Here is a 24,797-nt window from a genome sequence, read left to right on the forward strand (position 1 = left end):
ACTTAACTAATCCTTGCCATCCTAATGGGATTCGGTACCCGTTACAACAATAACAACAACTCACGCGTCAAAAAAGAGGCTTTTAAATTAAGTACCTGAACTTGGATCACACATTGTTTTACTTTTTCGTTTTAATTCTAATAAACGGTTTGATTTCTTTAGTTTATAATTTAAATTGAAAAAAAATATTTTTTCACGGTATTTTGTTTTTTTTTTTATGACGAACTAGGTGTGCCGGTGTCTATAATGATATTATTTCATTATAAATGCATGTACATTGGGTAGTCGAAAAAGTCTTTTCGTATTTTGTCAACAAGAAGTACGAAAAAACTTTTTCGAATACACATTATATTCCTCAAAAACTCGAAAAGCCAAGGCACTAAAGAGTTTCACAAAGCCCATTCTGCTCACGTAGGGAATTTCTATAAATAAATTAAACACTCAATATGTGTGAGTTTGTGTGTGTTTAGCAACAAATATCTGTCGCCGTATTAATATTTCTGTTAATGCCATTAAATATGCATGCAAATTGTCTTGGAAGCGTTCAACCGACCAAAATTTGTATGTAGTGCATTATACATGCATACATATATGTGTATGTATTGTTTATGTAATTGTATACCAGTATGTCTGTGTGCAAATACAATATGTCCTTATGCCTGTCTAGTCAACTGTGTTTCCTTATTTTGTCGGCGCAGAGCATAATTCGTATTATTTACATTTCTTGCTGAATTTATGCCATTTGTACGCGCACACGCATATACACATACACAAGCATATTGTGTGCACATGTATAATAATACAGTTATAAATATGCAACAGCTGCTGTTCATGTGGGTTGGCTTATACTTCAGTGGACTTCAGTGGTTTTGTTCAAGCACAATAGAATTTATGCGCTGCAAGCGTGTGTATATGTGCGCTTGTGTGTGTATGCATGTAATTGTATGTTAATCTGCTACAGGCATAATTACATAAAATACTCGATGCCAAAGTGATTGTCTGTGCATTTAATTTATTTTTGATGAATGACTGCACTCAAGCCGCGAAGTACCGTAACCAGCCATAGAGCTGATCCTGATGCACTCAGGCTCAATGCATCGGCCAACGCTGGGCTGTTGTTGTTGCGCTTTTGTTGAGGGCAAAGCGAGAATTTGTTAGTTTACGCTGCTAGGTGTTTGCAATACTTGTTGTTGTTGCGAAAATATTTGTTCGTAAATGTGTAAAAATACGAAAATCTCGGTATTTGTTGTTGTTGTCAATTGTGAGTTGTGACAAATCGAAATGAAAAATCGGTTTTGTTGCCACATTTGTGGGAATTTCTTTATTTATGCGCTGCTTTTAATTATTTTTGCTTTGCTTTGTGTTTTATGTTGACGCTGTAAATGTTTGCTCGTGTGTGTATGTGTGATTATGTGTATGTGTTTGCGTATAGGTTGGTGCACGCAAAGTTAAATTTTTATTTATGTCACACTTTTTGGCGGTCAATGCTTCAATAGCTTTCGCAGTTGCCCACAGGTTTTTAATATATTTGCATATATGTATATAAAAACATACATACATATATATATATACATGTATGTATAGTATATACATTTGCTTTTTTAGCTGTAAAATAAATGTTGCTACAGGTAGTTATCGCCAGTTAAATATTATTGCTCGGCCATCTGATAGCTGAGTGATGTCAAATGCATGCGTCTGTCTGGGTGTGTGCATGCATAACTGTGCATATCCGTTATTTATGCGCTAGATATGTTTTTGTCAAATATTTACTGGCGATTATTTATTATTTTTGCATTTTTTGCTTTGGAGCGTGTATTTTTTGGACGCATTTTTATGTTTGTTGCTTGCGGAGATTTACGAGTATCTGCGATAGAAATGGATTTAAAACTGCGGAAAATTACATAATTTGCTCATATGTAAACCAGGCGGCAAGTATGCAATAAATAGTGCTTTGTGTGTATTGTGGGCAGGCAAAAAATTTTCACTGGCAAATGTAAGCAATTATAATATTTGCAATAACAATTTTGTAGGTGCGAAGGTGGATTTTTTAAGTTTAATGTGAATTTTAAACGATATTTTTTGCTTTAAATAAAAATCAAGTTTTTGTAGCAAATCCGAGATTAAACAAGAAAAAATAAGCAAGAAGAAAACATTTACTTTTGTTACATAATGTCTATATAGACAGACGGACATGGCTAAATCGCCTCGGGTCATCATGCTGATAATATGCATACATGCCCTATATCAGAAGTTTTAAGCATACCAAGACAAAACCTATAAACTCCCATAATTAAGCTCCACAATAAAACACAAAGCTACTGTTTGGCTCAACGAATTGCATTCGGGAGTGATGATCAATGGTGGAAGAAAATTCAAAAAAATGGGCAGAGCCCTACTACTTGCGGTTTCGTTAAAAACCATGAAAAGTCCCATAAACCAATAAGTAAATGCTTCAGAGACATACAATTTTATATCCAAGATGGCACAAGAGTCGGTATCAAATTTGAAGGATGGGAGTGGCACCGCCCACATACAAGTATAGTTGAAAACCCATATCTCGGTACCTACTAGACCAATTTTGGTCGAATTTTGTAGATAATATCAACTTGAGCTTCCTAAATGACGTCTATTTTTCACATACTTCTTCTTTATGGTTGTTGTTGTTGTTGTAGCGACAGAATTCTGCCGAGTTGACAGTCCTTGGCCGGGTAAAAATCCGGGTCCGTTCCGGTTACGAAGATCCGACTGTCGTGGGAACGGCCTTCTTCTTTATGGTCGTTGACACCGCTTAAGCGATTAAAGCGAAATTTACAAGAGCGTGCCAGTATTTCTTTCCTTTCGCTGTTTGCCGCCAAATGGAGATTCCAAGTGAAGCCAGAAGCCATCTCCAACTGATCTTTCCAACTGAGTGGAGGTCTTCTTCCAATAGCAAGAGTTGTTCTCTGTTGTGTTTCGAGGCTGACATTGTTGTTGCTGATTTGTTGTTGATTCCAAGATAGATGAAATAATCTACAACTTCCAAGTTGTGACTGTCAACAGTGAGAGGGAGCCAAGTCACGAGTGCGACGACTGTATGTTTGATAATAGGATACATTTCGACTTGTACTCGTTCACAAACAGATCCATTTGCTTCGCTTCTTTGTCCAATCTGGAGAAAGCAAAACTAACGGCGTGGTTGTTAAGGCCAATAATAACAATATTAGCGGCTTGCGCTAGCAGTATTCTTATATAAGATTGCATCTTCTCTATTCAGCTCGAATTTCTTTCTCCAGCAGTAGATTGAAATAGTCGCAGGGAGTCGCCTTATCTGAAACCTCGGTTATTATCGAACAGCACGGAGAGGTCCTCCTTGATCCTGACGGAGCTTTTGGTATTGCTCATCGTCAGTTTACACTGCCGTATTAGCTTTGCGGGGACACCAATTCAGACATCGCGGTATAAGGGTAGCTCCATTTCTTGTTGTCAAAAGCAGCTTTGAAATCAACGAAGAGGTGTTGCGTGTTGTTCACCTTTTTATGGGTCTTTTCCAAGGCTTGGCGCATAGTGAATATCTGTCAGTTGTTGATTTTCCAGGCGTAAAGCCACACTGAAAAGGTCCAATCAGTTTGTTGACGGTGTTATTTAATAGATCACATAATACGCTCGATAGAATCTTATACGCGATGTTGAGGAGACTTATTCCACGGTAGTTGGCGCAGATTGTGGGGTCTCCCTTTTTGTGGATTGGACAATGATCACTTATAATCCAATCGTCGAGCATGCTTTCGTCCGACCACATTCTACAAAGAAGCTGATGCATGCTCCTAATCAGTTCTTCGCCGCCATGTTTGAATAGCTGGGCTTGCAATCCATCGGCCCCCGCCGCTTTGCTATTCTTCAGACGGGTAATTGCCATTCGAACTTCTTCATTGTCAATGATTGGAGAATCGAGTTTGCCATCTGCTGGTGTTATGTCATTCAGCAGGCTTTGAGCATCGCTTACTAGATCACCTTTGGGGTTCTACAAAATTATGCTCCGGTCTTGAAACCTTCTGTTAGTCGCCGTATTCTTACTCATGCATTTCGGCCTCTCTTTGTTTTGTCTGAAAATGCCATCCCGCACGTGTTGTGGTCGAGTGTAACGTTGCGAGGTAGGCAGTCTGTTTTCTCGCATCGTAATAGCTGTTCTTTTGCAGTGTCTGAAAACCGTTTTTCGTTTGCATCTTGCTGAGAACACTTGCGATAATTTTTGTAGGCAATTTTTACTAAAAATTTTATTTTTCCACTTTTTAAGGCAAGAGAAAGAAGTTTACATATTGATGAGTTGGATATAATAACAAATTTCGTTCGTGTTTAATTATTTAAGCAAATTGAAGAGCTATTACCTAAAGTCAACCATTGAGGCATTCGTGAGAGCACGAGAAAGCAGTAAAAAATTCAAATTTTATGTGAAGTTATTATTTGAAAAAAAAAAAAAAGAAATACTATTTATTAAAATAAAAATTGCTTGAAGTTGATAAAATCGATTTTATGTCTTTTCAATGAAGACTCTGTTTACTTTAAATAAGCTTACGCTTGACTTTCATATGTTTTTAATTGAATATATTTTTTAAAGCTTTACGTTTTACCACTGAAATTTTCATGTAATTGATATTAAGCTATGATAGAATAGTTTTTGCTTGAATAAAATCCCTCAATTTTTGTAGAGTTTCTTAAATGTTTGATAAATTTACAGCATCTAACTTGCGAACTGCCATAACTGCTGCTTGAAGGTATATATTTGAAGTACGTATTATTGAAGTAGTATTTCTACCACATACATACATTTATATCAATGCACAGCAAAATAATATAACATCTCTTTTCACAAGTTTACAGGCGAAGGAAAATCGTTATAATATTGAGAAAGAAGTTGAGTTTCAGTTATAAAACGGTTATATATTGGTTATCACACAGTCATATTGAAACAAGTTTCGCGTTTTTGTTATAAAATGGTTATATATTGGTTATTATATTATATCTGACAGCGAATTCCGATTTTTTTTATGATATTTAGGTGGCGATGTGTTTATGTAGACACTCCTACCTACAAAATACCAAAATCTGAATATATTTTGCAGTTAACTTTCATTCATGCTGCGTACAAAAAAAGACATATTTTATAATCTTTTAATTTCCTCGAAATTCTTTATGAATAAACATATGCGAAGCACTCGATTTGCTGCCTTTTTATTGTGACTGTAAGGCTTCAAAATTGTTTCGAAAAACTGGTCTAAAATAATGCTTGAAAATGTCATATAATATTGAAAAATAAAATTGCAAATAAATTTTAATGTACATACATATATTTATAACAATGTTTAGTAGTAGTTTTTAGTATGGCTGTCATGGAAACAGTAGTTCGTGTCTTAACAGGAATTACAATGTGAAATTTGTTTTGACAAAACTTTTAATTTAAAGCAATACTCTTAATGTTATGTAAATATGCAATATTTATGTTGTTCAATATTTTTAATTACCGAAATATTTTTATATCGTTTTTGCTCTTGCTGTGATAACGAAAAGTGGTGCAAATGCTGCTTTATAATCTTGAATTCTAGCTGGAAAGCCGAGCATATTTTCCTATTAATTATGCTATCAGTGCAGTTTGGCTATTTGAATCTATTTTTATTTGCTTAATTATTAAATATATTGCTTTTAGATTTTTTTAGACAAAAAAGCTTAAAGATTTTGAAAGTTACGCATACGCCTCGTGGTACTTTAATATTGCAAGCAATTGTTGGAAAATTGACGTGTTGATATCAGCTAGAATATTATTTCACATACATATATTTTTATAAAAATATGTTGTCTAACAACGCTATTCAATTAATCAAAAAACTATATATTTTATTCATAAAATGTTACTCATACGCCATGGTACCTAAAAATATAATAGTACACACTTTCTAATAGTGGAACAAAAACCAGCTCTCCTCATGATTACTCTTTGGTTTTGCGCACTCAAAAAATATGTTGCGTATCAACACTGCGCTTAGATTTCGTAACAACTACCGTAGCTTAGTGCATATGTAATTATTGAAAACAATATTTAATTGCCTTCAGATCCCATATAATACTTATACTGACATGTTTGCAAGCGTGATTTTAGTTTTTAGTGAGCTATGCTTGATTACAATTACCTATAAAGCCAGGATTATGCCATCCAAGCAATCAAAGCACTTGTGAGTAAAATGTTACTCATACGCCATGTTACCCAAAACTACTACACACTTTTCATACACACCGTTTTTCAATGATTGAACAAAAATCAGCGCTCCTCATAATTTTTCTAAAGCCCTCCGCACCTTTTCCATCGAAGTTGCATTGAGTAGGGACGCAAGCAAAGCTTTTGCATTGTTATGCAAATAAAGCCAGCAATGCAAGGAGTGAATAAATAAATATAAATGCTTTGAGCAACACTTTGATAAGTCCCTGCTTTGACATAATTGTTTGTGAAAATCCTTTTCATTGATTTCAAAGATGACTTTATGACTTTATAACGTTTTTTGGCGATAAACAAAATTATGAAGTTTATTTTCGCTTTTTTCGCGACAGTGTTGCGTTATTTATAGCGCTTTGAGTAAAAGTGTTGGGCAGGTAAGAGTGAGTGTGTTGGTGTGCTACGGCAGGTTGATTAAAAAATCATAAATGCCATTGAGTCAGGCTATGTGATATTAATTACTAAAACTTTTGACTTTCGTGCGTTTGTTGCTGAGAAGATATAAAGCAGTTAAGCCACAATTTTGTCTTGTTTATGTTTTGTTTTGTGTTGAAAGTAGACGAAGAAAATTGATAATACTTTAGGGCTTAAAACTATTGTACGACATAAGAAAATAAAATTAAAAATATTAAAGCTTTTTTCAACAAATCTTTAGCATACTTTTCGGCGGTCAGTATCAAAATTGACGAAAATGCATATCTTTTCGAAAAAATTAATAATAAGAATATTTAAAAATTAATTTGAATGAAGTTCTTTTTATGGCTTGTTTAAGTAATTATTTAAAACAATTTTTTTTAAATATTTTTCTAAAAGTTTTAAAGATTGAAGAGGAAAATTGATAAGAATTAAATAATGTACGACAGAAGAAAATAATGCATTTGCTTTCAAAAACAAAGTTTTCAGTTTTTGGAAATTTGTAGCATACTTCTTGGCGTCCAATACTAAAACTAACGAAAATGCAGATCTTTTCGGATAAATTAATAATAATTTTTATTAAAAAATCAGTATGAATGAAGCCTACTTTATGCTTTGAAGAAGTAATTATGCTAAAGAAATATTTTTTTTTTTTAATTTAAATTGATTGGATTTTAAACTCTATATCAATAGTTTTAAAGGTTGATCAAGAAAATTGATTAAACATTTTAAACTTTTGTACGGCAAAAGAAAGTAATGCAAAACAAGTTATTGAGTTTTTAGCAAATTTGTTGCCTACTTTTCAGCGTCAAATTCCCAAGTTAACAAAAAAAAGCATTTTTTTTCGAAAAATCTCAATTTTTTTCAATTTTTAGCGAAATTGTAGCCTACCTTTCGGTCTCAAGCTTACTCAATTTAACGTAAACGCAGATCTTTTCGAAAAACCGTAACCCAGATGAAACTAAAACTTTAATTGGTTGTTAAAAATCAATTTCAAAAAAGGCAAATTTATGTTTTGTCAAAATAATTATCGCAAAAAAAATATTTGAAAATAAATATTTTAAAAATCTTTTAAATTATATTTCGAAAAGATTCCAGAAATAGTATTTCAAGCCAGAATTTCGCCTTGCATCCGCACGCAATCAACTGGCACTCCTCGCTCCCCGCTTGTGTGCGCAAAAACAGCGAACATTGCAGTTTTAATTTTCATCCTTCGGTGTTTTTGCATACTTTCGGGCGTTGTTGGCACAAAGCTGCGTGCGTATTTGTACACATGGATATTGAATAACGTACCATGGCATCTGCACAATGGCTGAGCGCGAATGAAACAAAACAAAAACGGCAAATAACTCAAAAGGTTACGGCAACGAGCGAAGCGCAGCAACGGGAAAGACGAGTGCGGCGAATGAAAGACGAGCGCAGCAACTTTTGCTTCAATTTCCGTCAGCGCTGTGTTGCACACATTGTTTTACCTGCGATTTTTTGTGTTAACGCTGTAGCTGTTGTTGTTATTATTGCTTTTTGTGCTATAGTTGCTGCTGCTGTTGCTGTTGCGATTGTTGTGACTGAGCGCATTTGGCTGCGAACACAATACGGCTCGATGCCTTGCGGTAAATCAGTAGAAACGGAAAATCACTGATGAAGAAATGCCAGCGCAAGCAGTTGAATGCTGCGCTATTGTTGTTGCGGCAGATAAAACGCATTACAACAACAAGAAAATAATGCAACAAAAACTGCAACGCAAGCAATATGAGCGAAATGAGCGCAGTCAGCACACAAGTGCGGCGTGCAATGGAAAACTCTTGTAATGAGCTTTGAGAAAACGCGCTGGGGTTGTCGAGACTCGATGGTTTAACAAATGGCAAGGCGGTGGCAAGGTTACTCTTCACACACACACACACAATACATACATACCACAAATATAATGAAGAGCAAGCGCGAGTTTTTTGTATTTCACCTATTTAACAGCGACAAGGGCGCTTCGATTGCATATCAACAGCCAGTTGCCGGGGCGTATGAGTGATCTTAATTCGATTGCAATGTAATTTCACTTGCAACTGCTGCATAATTCAGGTGGCAACAAATGCTAGCAACAGCATCAGCACAAATAAAGGTGTAACGGTGTTTACTTGCGCGCATACTTTATGTGCAATTTCCTGCTTGCTGGCAAGCGGTTACCTTTAGTGCCCCACTTAACCCAACGCCAACGCCGGCTATTAGCAACACACCAGCACACACCCTGTATCTCTATGCAGCAGCATGCCGCTGCCGCTCGCCGCCAACCACAATAATTTTCTAATTTTCCGCGCTTTTGCAATCTGAAGTGGAATTTTCCACATGCATTCACATGATTACAAGCGGCAGCAGTAGCAGCGAGGCAGCGGCAGCGACAGCAACTAGTGCAAACACGCAATATGTTCGCGCTGGGGTGGCAAGTAGCAGTAGAGCAGTAGTAAGCGGTACTAACAAATAATAATAATATAGAATGTGCCAAGAAGCTGCTGCTGTGGGCGACCCCACGAATGCCTGACATGGCCTGGCATGGCCAGGCAGCGGAGCAGCGACTGCCAAACCTCAATCAGCAACCAACCGACGCCAGTTGCGGGCATAGTCCCTAGCGCGGTGGCATTGCTTGGCAACGACTTTGTTGTTTTTGGTCGCAGCAACAACCACAATAAGGCAAACCGCAGCCGGCATGAAAATTTCCAGTCACTACACATTATTAGCGCAGCAAGCGCGCTTTGACCCAGCCCTGCCGCTACCGCTGCCTCAATACCTCGGTGGCTCGGTGTGGGTTGGTGCTGCTTGTTGGCCCTGCCGCATGCCCAGCACATGAGGTGGCGTAATTTCAAAATTCAATGGGAAATCACTTGAAAATGCAATTAATTAAAAAGGATTTGTAAGCGATGCAGCCGATACGTTGCCAGCGAGCGGTGAGCTGCACACATGCGGCGGCAAGATGCAGAAGGGTTGGCAGGTGGACTACATGAAAAGATTTCAAAGAAAGCTTTTAAGCGGGCGAAGTTGTAGTTTTTCTCATACACAAATACACACAAGGATATGAGTCAAACACTTGCTAGCTTATATATATATGTAGTTGCATAGCGAAGCGAAGTGTTGGTGAGCGCAATAGAAAGAGAGTTAAAAATTTTAGCGGAAATCAGCACAAAAGGCCCATAGCTTTTCGTGTAAATATGTGAACAAAAGATTTCGACTTGCTGCTGAGTTGAGTTTTGGCTAAGTGCGGCAGTGAGTGCGGAAAAATCAGCCTCGATGTGAAAAAGTTCGAAATATTATAGTAAAAAAAGGTTATTAAACGGCTTTTCATTTAACAAGACGAGAGAGAGGGAGTTTTGTGCATTTAAACATGCCAAATATCGTGAAAATATTTTTTCAAATAAAAATAGTTTTCAATATGAGGACTTGCGGTTGCTCTATTAATTTGTATGGCAGCTATATGCTATAGTGTTCCGATCGGAGCGATTTCGTCGGAAATTATAGAAATGCCTTGATATCTCTCAAAGTTAAAAAGCTTTGCATAAAAAATTTGATTTTGTTAGATCAGTTTGTATGACAGCTATATGTTATAGTGGTCCGATTGGAAGAATTTATTTGAAAATGGTAGATATACCTTGGAGAATAATCTGTGCTGAATTGTGTGAAGATATCTCGATATTTTCTATACGAGAACATGACTTTGATTGGTCGGTTTGTATGGCAGCTATATGCTATATTGGTCCGATCGGAACAATTTCTTAGATAATTGTAGATATACCTTGGAAAATAATCTATGCTGAATTGGGTGAATCTACTTTGTTAAATAAAAAAGTTTTTCTTACAAGGGCCTGATTTTGATCAGTCAGTTTGTATAGCAACTATATCCCATAGTGATCCGATTTCTACGATTCCATCATATGAGTAGCTTTTAGGAGGGAAAAAATTTGTGAAAATTTTCAGCTCGATATCTCAGAAAATGAGGGACTACTGTGCACATATCCAGATGAAGAAGGAAAAAGACATACCCAGAGCGCTTAAGTTCGTCATTTATATACACAATTTTTATGATCTCCTATAGTATTTCCTTTTTTTTATCATATATGTACAATAAAAACTTCTGCGCAAACTTAATATACCCTGTTCAGGGTATAAATATTAAAAATAACCAAAAATTTTTCATATTACCCACATAGCTCACTTTTCGGCACTTCAGCAGTTATTTGAAACAGAACAGTGTAAAATAAAAAGTGTTCTTCTATCACTTATTATATATGTACATATACACTCACACATACATATTTGACGCGGAATTTTATGTCGAATTTCAAATAATTTGTTAACCTAGTTTTCCAACAAACTATCGGCGCCGATGGCCATTGCTGCCTCTACAACGAATGCTGTCACCACCTAGCTGTATTTATAAGCATAAAAACTGTTTAGTTGCACATATATATAACATATTTTACGCCAAGTAATTGGTCTCATTTTGATGTGAACACGCTTTTGCATTTCATTCATTACGCTCGTCAATTTGGCTGCAATGAAACCAAACACGCGTTTAATTAAATCGTCATATTGATGGGTTTGACGCGCGCGTCGCGTTCGTAGTTTGTGGCGACGTTTTAGGCGCTTAACCCAGTTTCGATTTCGATTTTCGTCATTATTTCGTTTCTCAGTACTTTACTCAATATATGTACCTTATTGCTGTTTTTGCTTAAATATCGAAGTGATTGACGTCGCTTGTAATTTTATATGAGCAAAGTTAGGAAAGGCGGGCAACGATACTAGATTTTATGGAAAGTATTAGAGTCTGTTTTGTTATAGTTGCCTTAATTAGCGAACTAATCATAAGCACACAAAATTTAGGTCGCTTAGAGAAGGAGAGTCATGACACTTAATGTTGATCGAAAATATGTGAGATGGTAAATTGTTGAGAAGCTCTTATTTGTGAGGTGAGGTGCATTAAGCTTTCGCGTGGAAAATATATGAAAAATGAGGCGAATTTGAGTTTTTTATTAGAAAAAGTGCAATAATTAATAAAAAACTATAATTATTCTTTTTGTTTATAATCCAGCGTATTTCTGCAACTGTAACAGTGTTGCTCTCCCACTTACATAATTCCGCTTTCTTCCTTTCATTATTCATAATTATCTTTCGAGCTCACACAATATAAAAGATGCAAGATAAAAGTCTGCCGCGCGCAATTCCCTGCGCCTGCAAGCCAACACAAAGACATGTTTACTTTGCTTGCCAAGGCGGATGGTGAGCCTTGACTCTGAAGACTGCGCAGTTAACGCAGCCGCCAAGATGAATAAAGTCTGTGTGTGTTTGTGTAAATTAGGTGGTAAATCTCCGTAGACAACGGTAGCGTCGGTGCGTAGATGTGAAATGGCATGAATATTTATAAAACAACAACAAATAAACCAACAGTAAAACAGAGACGAAAAGCCTCCACACACTGACATTTGCATTCGTTCATAAAAATCAACAACAATTGTATTGGCAGCGAGCATAGAACAATGCCTGTGTGTGGGCACATTAGCGTTGGCCTCATTTCATATTAAAATTGAAACGCATAACTGCCACAAGCAGTCGTAAGCATGGTGGCAAATGCAGATTTTCCGTTTTATATATGCCTAGGTATGTACAGTTTGCATGGTACGCGTGTATTGGCTCGTTTTTAAATCGGAGTTTAGTGTGAAAAATAAATATGAAACAAATGATTAGATTTACAAAGCTTCACCATACTATTTTTGAAATATTTCTTAAAAAATTTCGTTTTTTTCTATGTAATAAAAGTGTGTTAAAAACATATATTCGTTCACAGTTTTATAGTTTTAGGCGTTTATATATACTTAAAAAAAGTTCCTTCACACAGTTTTACTCATATTTTCTGGTTGTCGGTCTGTGAATACATATTTTTGGCTACTGGTATAAAACGGTAGACTTCCAACATGCATGTTAATTATTTTCTAATACATTTTGGCGTTAGTTCCTTTAAATTTAAATGGAACCAACCAGATTGCATACCTCTTGGCGCTAAAGCAATGCTGAAAATATGTTAAACTTTCTGACATTTTTTTATAACCATTTTGGGAAATTTTTCTTTGGCGGTCAACAAAATTAACGTCGAAAATTGATATATCGAAAGTTTTCGATATTACATATATACGAAAAAAAACACAAATCGATGTATCGGAAATTTTATCGAAAATGCTTATATGAATTTAATATAACTGAAGGTTAAACGATTTTTTACAAGCAAAAATTACGCTCAAAAAACGATTTATAGATAAATTTAATCGAAAATCAGTTTATCTTTAGTTAATTGTTTATCGATATTTTTATCGAAATTTTTATCGAATTCGAGTCAATGTTGATAACCAAAAATCTATCGATCGTAAACATTAAGGACTTTATCAATTGAAGAAAAAATATCATTCTATTTTTTCCGCGTCCTAGTTATGTGAGTTTTGGATGACTTTAAAGTAAGTAAAAGAAGTTAAAGAGTAAAATGGATACATCGATAATTTCACATATTATGTATATAAAATATTACAAACATAAATCGATTTATCAAAAAGTTATCAACAATTTTATTGATATTTTTATCGAAATATCAAAATAAAACCGACATAATGGTAAGACCACCGAATTTTTACTAACAAAATAAAAAAAACGATAAATTTATCACTATTAAAACTCGAGTTAATAAAAGTCTTATTACATATTATGTATATAAAATGTTACAAACATAAATCGATTTATGGACAAAGTTATCAATAATTTTATCGATATTTTTATCAAAATATTGGAATAAAGTCATTACCGAATTTTTACTAATAATATAAAGAAAGTATTTATTGATAACTCTATCGATAATTTATCGATACTCGAGTTAATAAAACTTTCTTTACATGATATGCATGTGAAACTTTGCAACCACAAATCGATTTATCGACAAAGTTATCAACAATTTTATCGATATTTTTATCGAAAGTATTAAAATAAAGTTAACAAAAATGTAAGACTATCGAATTTTTAATATCAAAATAGAAATATATCGATAAATAGATTTATCGACCAAGTTGTCAACAATTTTATCGATATTTTTTATCGAAAATATTAAAATAAAGTCAATGTCGATATAAAAAAACAGAATTTTAACAAACCAAGTAATAAAAAGGACCAAGTGGAGAAGGACCTGACTTCGCTTGGAATATCCAATTGGCGCCACGTTGCGAAAAGAAGAAACGACTGGCGCGCTGTTGTTAACTCGGCTATAATTACGTAAGCGATGTCTACGCCAATTAAGAAGAAGAAATAATAAAAAGATTTATCGATAAATTTATCAGATGAATATATTAATACTCGAGTTAATAAAAGTCTCCCTAATAAAATTTTGTAGGAGAAGCTATGGATATCAAGCACTTTATGGCGAGTTATTAACTTTTATACCCATTTATTAATGCAAATGAGTCGTAAATACAACATTTAGCCAGTTGCTATGGCAGCCGTAAAGTGCTACGCAGCTTCCCAGCAAACTTTGGAACTCATACGAGACAATCAAACACATTTGCATACAAATTTTGCTGCATTTCATAAATGCTGCACATATGTATAAGCGACCGCGGTTGCGACTAAAAACGGAAGTGAGAAGGCGCTGTTGACGAAAGCCATTGTGTGCAGAGTCCTACCAACTTAGGCGACTGAAATTGCAGTAATGGCACTGCATGCCTTGCACGGCTGTGAACAGACATGCGCATATACTTAACTCATACATATATGTAAGCTGGTATATATATACATATATATACTTGTAATATAAATATATGTGTATGAATTAGGTATGTATGGATGTGTCGTTGAAAATATTTCAGCGTGAGTTTTTAAATATGCATTTAGGCGCGCTTGTTCAACAACCAGCAATGCCAGTGTTGAGTGGCAGACATCAGCGCACGTTGTTGATTTCGTTATTGTTGCTGTTAACTGCCGCATGTGGCGTCATGCTTTGACGAAGCAATTTAAATGCATCATTTAGCTTGCCACATGGTTGTTGCAATGTTCTAATGTGTGTTGTTGTAAGTACCTACACGTTAACAGCCGTTAGCCGCACATCAAGGATATTAGAAAAAATGCAAAATAGAAAAATACCAACGCATATTTGGTTGCACGCACTCGTTGCAACTTTCCTCATTTAATTTTTGCGCCGCAGCAATGGCCGCTTTGTTGTAATATTTCGTTATTATACAATTTTCCAATTTATTTTGTTTGCATATTTTCTATAACGCACACGCACTTGGCGGTGGATGGATGGGAAATTTGCCGTTAGGCGAGCGCGGCGCTGCGATTTGCCACCAATGCTGCTCATTATGCGTTGCATACAACGTAATTACCACGCGCTTGCAGTATCATGTCTGCGTAATAACAAAAACTGCCATGGCAACAACAACAGCAACGCATGCCAGCGTACACACAGCGCTGCAGCAATGTGCAAAGGCAGCGTTATGTTGCAAGCATGGCGACGCGGAGCGCCCAATGCAAATTAAGTAGAGAGAAAATAGCGTGGGCGGATGAGAGGTAGGCAAGAGCAAAAATAGTGACAGTAAAAAGCGCAGCTTTGCGAGCGCCGGAGGCCCGAAGGCAACGCAAGTCCCACGTGCAACGCTGTAACTTTATGAATGTGTGTGTGGAAGTATGTGTGCGTTAGTTAATGGCGGTGGATAGTTGATGTGAGACGCGCTGATTGCTGGTAGCAGCGCGCTTTTGCAAATGCCAGCGCACCACTAAGCGCTCACCCACATGTCCTGCTTGTTTAAGTCACTTTTAACTACCGCTACCCGCTCAGCGCCGGTTGTGAGTGCTGCGGAGACATGATATCATCATAAGCTGCAGGCTATAATGACGGCGCGAAAAAGCAATGGAGAGGCGGCGTTCGTGACAGCCAACCGGCATGCAATTGTATTAGAGCTCGTATATGTATGAGCGCGCGCTTGTAGATGTGTATCGATGAATGTGCGCTTGTGTGCGTGTGTTCATATATGTATGTTGGGTTTGTGCGTTGTTGCGAAATCGTTTTGATTTCATTTTTCTCGGTGCACCATTACGCCTCACTCTGGCAACGCGCTAAGCCTGGCAATGCTGAGTTTCATTTGAATCTGCTGATCAGAGGGAATTTCTTCATGAATATAAAAATATATATGTTTTTGCCATTAGAAATGAAGTGTGTATAGGTGCATTTGACTGCCGTTGCAAGCAGAAGAACGCTGCAGGCAGTAAACATATTTAATTAGCATGCGTTGGCATATCAATGTTATGAATTTTAAAATATTATTCACAGGAATCACGCTTCACTTTTTACGGCTTTCAATGTAAACATGCTGTTTTTGTAAGTTGCAGTAGTAAAGCCGTCGGCTTGGGGGTGTGTAAAGTAACGTTCAAGCCGAAGGTCGGTAAAAGCTCTCTTATCACTTAGGACTAAAGGACTATCAATCTCTCCTCATTTCTAATGGAAAGGCTAGAGAGACTCATGTACTTGTTAGGGGTCGAATTCCAAGGAACGGGCTATTAAGTGCTCAGCATGCATACAGCAAAGGCACGTCAAGGCTTGACGACGCATTTATACATAAAGACTATGCGGTGGGTACCCTTTTGGTTATCGAGGAGACGTTCAAAAACATTCCTGTACGACTCAAAGCGATTATTGGAGCTCTTAATAAGTTTGAGGACGAAGCTAATCTCAAGCACTTCTCCTTTGCCACAGAACGGAGTAGAGAAATGCACGTGTACTTCAGAAAGTAATAGAGTAATCCTGCACGGTAGCGATTTTTCCCCTTTGCTCTGGGTCCTAGTACTGAAAGACCTTTTGAAGGAACTTGAGGAACGAGGCTGCCAGGTCATTGTTTACGCAGTCCTACATTGTCTCATTTGGAAAGAGGAAAATATTTCAGTGCTTGCGGGTTATCCTTAAAGCCGAACAATAGCCGGTATCTGTCCTCACTTGAAATAGCAACGAGCTACTTCAACATCAGACTGGTTTGGGTACCGGTTCATGGCGAAATCGCTGTCAACTGCACAGCCGACGAGCTAGTTAGAGGAGGTTTACATATTAATAGGAACGAGTTGGATCTTCAATGGCATCCGGCTTTCCAGCATTTCACCAATTGACCCGCGCTTAGCAGGCACTAGTCGTCGACCGGCTCTTATGCGATTATAAAATCACTTACTCCTAGAGTAGAATACCGGAAATTTTCCACGCTATTAACTCTTAGCAAAATTCATATTGTCGCATTCGTAGGGATTCTTACTGGATAATGTACAATAGGTATTCCTGCGGTAAGTCAGTCTTGCCGAGGTGTAATCATCAATATACTTTCTCCTCCATTGTTAAGAAACAACAAGCAGAGAAAAGTTGTCGAACTGACATTGGCCGTCTCAACAAGTTTATCATCGGCTGAGAGCACTTCGTTGATTTATGAGGATCACTATGAGCTTTTATGAAGAAGTTTTATGTATCGAAGCGGACCGGCGCTTTAAGCTGCCCTAGTGAGATTCCTGCCAGGTTCACTTCTTAACCTAACATAACTAAACACCTATTTTTAAAAGTCACACCGATAACTAGCATAGTGCATACATTTCATGCATGCTATTCGAAATAAGAATCCAGAAATACGCCACCAAAAATGAGGTTAAGTCTCCAAGCACGAGAAGAGACAGGATAGATGTTTAACTTTTAGACTTCCTTCTATTTCTCTTGGGGTTTGGGTGAAGTAAAATGATAGCATAAAATGTATATATCGATAATTTTACATACTATTATATGTATATATAAATCGATTTATCGACAAAGTTATCTAAATTTTTTTATCGATATTTTTGTTAAAAAAAGACAACCGAATTTTTTACTAACAAAACAAAAAAACAAATATTTATCGATAAATTTATAATATGTCTATATTAAAATACGAGTTACTAAGTTTCACTAATTTACTTGAATATGGAGCTATCTTTGATTGCTTCTTCAGAGAGAGAATCGAGAAACTCTAAATGTTTTAAAACTTCCTTAAAACTGCAAAAAAAATGTTGAAACCACTACAGCTTCTATCCTAAGTCTCAAGAAAGACTCTCTAAAATACCCACCATAAGTAAAAAGATAAGCATATGCGTTTGATAATATTCCAAATTGTTGTTAACATGGTTCCAACACAAGTGTTCTGTGAGGAAAACTGTAAAAATAGCCAAAAAGTCAGATATCTTGTTTCATGGAGTCGAAATTGCCATGTTGGGAGCACGGAATTGGCAAACTTTAAGAATAACTTCATTGAGACCTACCTTAGTTCTACCCGTCAGCCAATATTAAGTAATTTAATCTTGTTGGACTTCTTTTTCTGAGGCTGGCCCACTTTGGTAAACTACGAGCCTTAACTCCATTACATATGACAAATTAAAAAGTATGCAAAAGAATGATAAATAGAGAAAGAAGGAAGAAAAATGCTTCCGTTTATTAAAGCTTTGCCAAAAAAAAAATAATTCATGCCCAAATTTGTCAAGATATCTCAACAAGTAAAAGAGTTTTCCATGCAAGCATTTGATTTTGAACGGTAAATTTGTATGGCAGCCATATGTTATAGTGGTCCGATCTGAATAATTTCTTAGAAAATTACATAATTGTCTTGGATAATGATGTCAGCCGAATTTCGTGAAGATATCTCAACAAATACAAAAGTTCCTCATACAAGCACTTGATTACGATCGTTCAGTTTGTGTGGCTACTATATGCTATAGTAGTCGGATATCGGCAGTTTCAACAAATAATAAGCTTATTGGAGAGAAATAGACGTGGACAAAATTTCAGATCGATATCTCAAAAACTGACGTCTTCCTCGCGTATATATAGACGGTGAGATCAACTATAATGGGTCCCGCAATTTCCTTCTGCCTGTCATAAACTTCATGCCAAATTTAATATTCACCGTACAGGCCATTCAAGTAATGTTATATATAATAGTATCTCGCTTACTCCTTTAAAAATAACTTTTCCTCGCGGTTGCTATAAATACAGCACACCACACGATTTGCTGGTTTCGTACAAATCGAAATGCTGAAGGTAACCGCTAACTGAGTTTCAACACATCGTGCCGGAATAATAAATTTCCTTACACACTTCAATGGCTACGAATAAGTGTTCGAAAACGGCAAATGACTCGGTGTTACACACTTTAAATATGCATGCAAAGTGGGAGTCACTATACACTCACGCACACCGATGCACACACGCACAGCTGCGCATTCGGCTGTGATTGCCGAAGTGCATTACGTGCATGAATTCGTCCAGTGAAGAAAGTGCAAAAAATGTTAGCGCAAAACTTGTAGATTTGTTCCCAAAAATATTTACAGTTAAGCTCATAGGAAATATATGGTATGTTTATGTATACACCTGTCCGTTTGTATGCGTGCAAGTGTGTGCTGCATTGTTTACATTTCTTTGCTCCATTTCGGCTAAGTGCTTCACACATAGCGCCGAGAGTACTTCCGCAACAAATAACGGTATGCGAGGATATTCACATTGACATCATTTATGCATGGGTATATATATTTACGTAGTTACAATATATATGTGTATATATGATGTGGTTGTGGGAAGCGATGTAGTCAGAGAACGTGAGCGGGAGGTTACAGCGAGTTTCGGTGGCTGCGTGCTATACCTGAATATATACTTGTATGTATGTATTCAAAATTAAGTGCATACCAAATTGAATGCACCTACAACTTTATATATTATACATATAAATATATATATATCTATAAATTCTGCGTGAAAGTATAGATTTATATCCACCTTAAATGTAGTAAAAAGTATTTAAGAAAGGAGTTGGCGATAATATGTACTCATTTTACATATCTCCGGCACGGCTACCATACGTAAACCTTACTTTATGTGAACATCGGCCAATGGAGGTTTGAGAGTTGAGAGGTTATTTCGAGATTCAATTCGTATTAGAAATATAAGGAGTGAGATCTCAATTTAAGTGAGTGAATTTTTTAATAAAATTTTTATGATCTAAATCAAAGCTCCAATCGGGTTTTTTTCGGCCCGTTAAAATTTCTGCTCTGGTTGTGAACGAGAACGACAGGAAATATCTCCTGTCATCAAACAAATGGACATCGCATTCTTAACATAGCTCGAACGTCACTCTTGACAGTCATAACTTTGAAGTCGTATATAATTTCGTCTATCTTGAAACCAGCATCAACACCAAGAACAATATGAGCCTTGAAATCTAACGCAGAATAACTCTTGCCAACAAGTGCTTCTTCGGACTGAATAGGCAATTGAGAAGTAAAGTCCTCTCCCAACGAACAAAGACCAAACTCTATAAGTCACTCGTTATTCCCGTCCTGCTATATGGTGCATATGCAAGGGCAATGACATCACCCAAGCAACAATGTTCACCCAACTCTCCTATGCTAAAATTCTCAAACGACTTATGAAACATGTGACAAATAGACGGGCTAAAAACCCACAGAGAGAGAGGGAGAGAGACTGTTTGTTGACATCACTGGTTTGGTTAACTGTGACTTATCTGTTATAGAGACTTATTTGTGTTGAAAGTGTGAAGATTTTTGCCAGATATGTATGTGCAGATGATTGGTAATGATAGTGAATCAACTCGAAATTGTAACTTAGGTTACATTATGTTAAAAGATCGATCCAAAACGGACACCACTTCGACAGCTGAGCGCACCAGTTCATTAGTGATACCTACATATACAAAATTATTGATCATAAAGGCATTCAATCGACTAAGTGCTGAAAGAAGTTCATTCCTTCCTTCATACAACTTTGAAAATTAGCGACCGAGCAATTAGCTGATTCGACTAATATCGATTTCAGCTCTTTTGCCACGTTCGCCGAAGATATAAAAACCAACCTCAGTCTCGTGAAAGCTGGACAGTATAGAAGAAACTACTTTGTTGCTCCCAACTTACCTTTCTCCATACAACTTTCAGAACTAGTGTCCGAGTAATTTTCAGTCTTGCCGCATATGCGCCTATTAGACACTTAAGAACTCCTAAGATTGCAGTAAAGATGAATCTAAATAAGAGCAACCAATTTAGTGGATCTTCTGCGTTATATTCTATCCCGAAAGATCTTGTATTCGCACAAAAAAGAACTGTTGGTCAGGCCCTGTTGAGCACTCGCGTAGTTCAGAAGCTCTGCGCTAGAACTTAACTTATTCACAATTCAATGTAATCGCAATAAGTGTGTCTTTTTTGAGAGTTCATCGGTTTTTCAATACCGAGAGACTATAATGGTGTCAGGTTTGGAAATGTGAACTCGATAAGGTTAAATTTATTTCTGCGAGCTAAGGAGATCATAGATGTTCTGCGAGCAAGTGCACGATCACTTAAGTTTTCTGACTTTGGAGATTAATTTTGAGCATATTTCTTGCCTATATTTTGGTATGTACATAAATTATCAGCGTGACAAGCTGAGAAGATTTAGCCATTCCCGTATTCCCATTCCTGTTTCTACAAACGAAGTAGTCAATTAGTTTTTGAGATATTGATCTGAAATTTTGCACACGTTTTTTCTTCAGAAGGAGCTACGTCGGAATCGTCCACATCAGACTATTATGTATAGCATAACGCTGCCATACAAGCTGAGTGATCGGAGTAAAGTTGTTTTAAGAAAAAGTTTATTATTTACGAGATATCTTTGTGAAATTTGACACAGATTATAAAATAAGCAACGAAACAGTCACTGAAGATATTGTTTTGATCGGACCACTATAACATATAGCTGCCATACAAACTGAATGATCAAAATCAAGCTCTCGTATAAAAACGTGTTTTACTTGACGAGATATCTTCAAGAAATTTTATATGGATTATGGTCCAAGGAAATGGCACAATCTGTGAAGAAACTGTTCAGATCGAACCACACTAGCATATAGCTGCCATACAAACTGAGTGATCGGAGTCGAGTTCTTATATAGAAAACATTTTTATTTGATGAGATATCCTTGTGAAATTTGGTATATTTTATTATTCAGGACAGTAATGCAATCTCCGCAGAAATTGCCCATATCGGTTCACTATAGTACATATGTAGCTGCTATACAAACTGAGTGATTAAAATCAAGTTATTGTAAGGCATCGTTTTTAATTGTGAAGGAGATTATAGCTTCTGTGCAACCGAACTTAACATTTTTTTCTTGCTTTTAATTGATTTTAAAGATTATCTCAAAATATTAAAGCTATTACTTATTCTAATTTTGTTTAGCGCATAAAACCAGAGCAGCATCAAACCGAACTTTTGGTTGCTGACTATAACACACTTACTTTTCCTTTACCTTTATATCTATATTTATTCGTATATTTGCTTTATTTACACACTTTTTCCATTTTCTGCTTTCAGGTATTGTTTTGTTTTCTTGGTTTGCGGTCTCGTTTGTTCCTAACACAATAAAATTCATTTTACACGTGCGCTACACACACACACACATATGCAGGCTACCATACACGAGAACGAACGGCATATGTGTTTGTAAAGTTACTTGCATGCATGTGTGTATGTACGCGCGCTCTCCTTCAGACCCACTCACATTCGCATTGGGATAGCGGCGAAACAATGGCCAAACAAATGTGAGTAGCTAAAAAATAGCACTAAAATAGAGTTTCCGAGCCTCGACGCTTTCGAGTTGTTGGCCTGTTGTTACAACAATAACAACACCAACAAAGGCAACAGGAACTGAATGGCAATAAAAAATATAAAAGTATTGTATGTAGGCAAATAAGTGAGGTTAGGAGTATTGCAAACACGCACACACACATACAAATACATGTGAAAAGCAACACATACATTTATGTATGTATGTATGTGTGTCTGTGCTCGAGCGCTTTTGAAAGCACTCATAGCATTCTGTGCGAACGACTCCACTTACCAGTAAAACCATCCGGACACGTGCAGTTGTAATAGGCGACGCCATCTATGCAAGTGCCGCCGTTTTGGCAGGGCCCCGACCAGCATTCATCCCAATTTGTTTGGCACTGAATTCCCGTGTAACCGTCGATGCAGTAGCATGAATACGAGCTGCTGGATAGTCAAAAGTGAGAAAACGAAAAAAATATAAACAAACACCAACAACAACAACACAACAAATGAGTATTAAATGGAAAGAAGACACAGCAGAGACTAGTTAGTGGTGAACAAGTATGAAAATACTATATACTAACTGTAAATACATACATATACTGATATGAATGAGGGACCAGTGCTGGTAACAGCATGAAAATGTTTATGTGTATGTGTGCGTGGAGGCGTATTTAATTTTACGTTTTTGTGTTTCTCTGCTGTCAGGTGTAGTTTTAAATGTGTTTTTGTATATAATTTCCTGTTTTTGCATTAATGCATTTGCATATGTGTGCATGTGTGTGTGTGTGTGTAGGTGTGCATAATAATGCCACCGCAAAGTTGCTGGAATGACACAAACGTAACGGCAAGAAAAAATTAACAAACAAAATAACAAAAGGAAATAGTAAACAAGTAAGGTGGCGCTAGATTTGGTTAAAGTCGGAATCAAAAAAATAAATAATAAAACAGTATTAATATACAGCTATTTCTGGTCTCAAAAATTTCAAAATGGCCCTGTGTGATTAAGCCTGATTTTGTTAGGATATCAAATAAGAAGAAGTATTTTTTATTGGAAATCTTCTCAAGAAAATTTATATGGACTGTTGAAAGAAAACAAAGGTCTCCTTACGTAACGTCTCTTTAAAAATATTTCGTGATAGTTTTTCCTATTTGAGTCAGAATGTGTTCTCTTTGCGTAATAATTTTTTCTTTGGGTCTGAGATTTTGCTATTTGGGTCTGAGAATTTTCCTTGAGTCAGCGTTTTTTTTTGAATCAGCATTTTTTTGCTTTAGATCAGATTTTATTCTGTTTGAATAATAGATACATGGCTCTGAGTGACTTTTTCTCTTAAAATCAGTTTTATTTTTAATTTTGAGTCATAATTTTTTTACTCATAGTTAGAGTTTTTTCGTACTGAGCCAATTTTATTCCGCATTGAGTGAGGGTTATTCTCTTAAAGTCGGTTTTTTCCATTTGAAAATTTGGTTTTGCGTTTTGAATCTCTTTGTGTCAGAATTTATTCTCTTTGAGTCTGAGATTTTCCTCTTTGATTCAGAGTTTTTTGCTTGGAGTTAGCCTTTTTTCGCTTTAAGTAAGATTTTATATTTTTTTAGAAAATAAATATTTTTCGCTTTGAATCGATTTTTTTCTTAAAATATATTTTTTCTGAGTGAGGGGTTTTTTTCTTAAAGTCGGTTTTTTCCATTTGAAAATTTGTTTTTGCGATTTGAATTTATTTTTTTCTCTTTTAGTCACGCTTGTCTCACTGTGAGACCGAGTTTTTCCCTTTGAGCGAAAGTTTTTTCTTTGAGGGTCAGTTTTTTCTATTTGAAAAAATGATTGTGCGTTTTAATCTCTTGTTTCTTTTCGAGTCGGAGCTTTCTGTTTAAGTTAGCTTTTGTTGACTGATTCAGATTTTTTTTTCGTTTCGGTCTTTTCTCTGTTAGTCAGATTGTTTTCTCTTTGAGTCAAACTTTTTTTCATCTTGTTAAATTTTATTTTCCTTGAGTTATACCTTTTTCTTTTCGAGTTGTTTCTTTCTAAGACAGATTTTCTTCGCTTTCAGTCTGTACAAGGAATTCTAGTTTAACCTGTTTTTCGTTCAGCGAAATTCTTCCAATGGTCTCCGTCGAATCATAGTGTATTCACCGGAGTGAATGTATAAGTTTCTATAATCAAAAATAATCGTGTGAAGCCAAGTGCAGAGAAACAGTGATTGCGCTATTATTTTATTACCACTAAAATTCACAGCAACTTTACACCAGAGATGTTGAAAACCTCTGTGCACTCCGGAATACGAAACTTTTGTCGAATATTCTTTCGGAGGACTTAAATAATATAGAGAAAGTCATGAGTGGGTTAAAATATATCAACGAATACCCACACTTGACATTTCCGTGGAAGTTGGTGAGATGTGGAATGTGATCTGAGGCAATTTTAGTCTTTGATGTTTTCAATTAATAGTCTACTTTCGAGCTGGAGATTGTATAGCTTTACATTTTCAAACG

At 36.2% G+C, this 24,797-nt stretch overlaps 2 protein-coding genes across 7 annotated transcripts in view; one reads left to right on the plus strand and one right to left on the minus strand.

Annotated features, from left to right (window-relative positions):
- LOC120767392 (protein eyes shut) overlaps positions 1 to 24,797 on the minus strand; it is a 147,627-nt gene that overhangs the window by 60,164 nt on the left and 62,666 nt on the right. For 2 of the 3 annotated variants that reach the window (XM_040093406.1, XM_040093405.1), the window contains exon 3: positions 22,600 to 22,751. In XM_040093406.1, the coding sequence (XP_039949340.1) occupies positions 22,600 to 22,751 (152 nt within the window). The remainder of the gene's footprint in view (positions 1 to 22,599; positions 22,752 to 24,797) is intronic. The other variant, XM_040093407.1, reaches the window with a different exon arrangement.
- LOC120767393 overlaps positions 1 to 24,797 on the plus strand; it is a 156,647-nt gene that overhangs the window by 57,858 nt on the left and 73,992 nt on the right. The window contains exon 1 of one of the 4 annotated variants that reach the window (XM_040093412.1): positions 22,247 to 22,300. The exons of the other annotated variants lie outside the window; for them this stretch is intronic. The gene's annotated coding sequence lies outside the window, so the exon portion shown is untranslated. Of the gene's footprint in view, positions 1 to 22,246; positions 22,301 to 24,797 lie in introns of those variants that run through there. 4 annotated transcript variants of the gene reach the window in all.

Source organism: Bactrocera tryoni, chromosome 2 (genome assembly GCF_016617805.1).
Source record: "Bactrocera tryoni isolate S06 chromosome 2, CSIRO_BtryS06_freeze2, whole genome shotgun sequence".
NCBI lineage: Eukaryota > Metazoa > Arthropoda > Insecta > Diptera > Tephritidae > Bactrocera > Bactrocera tryoni.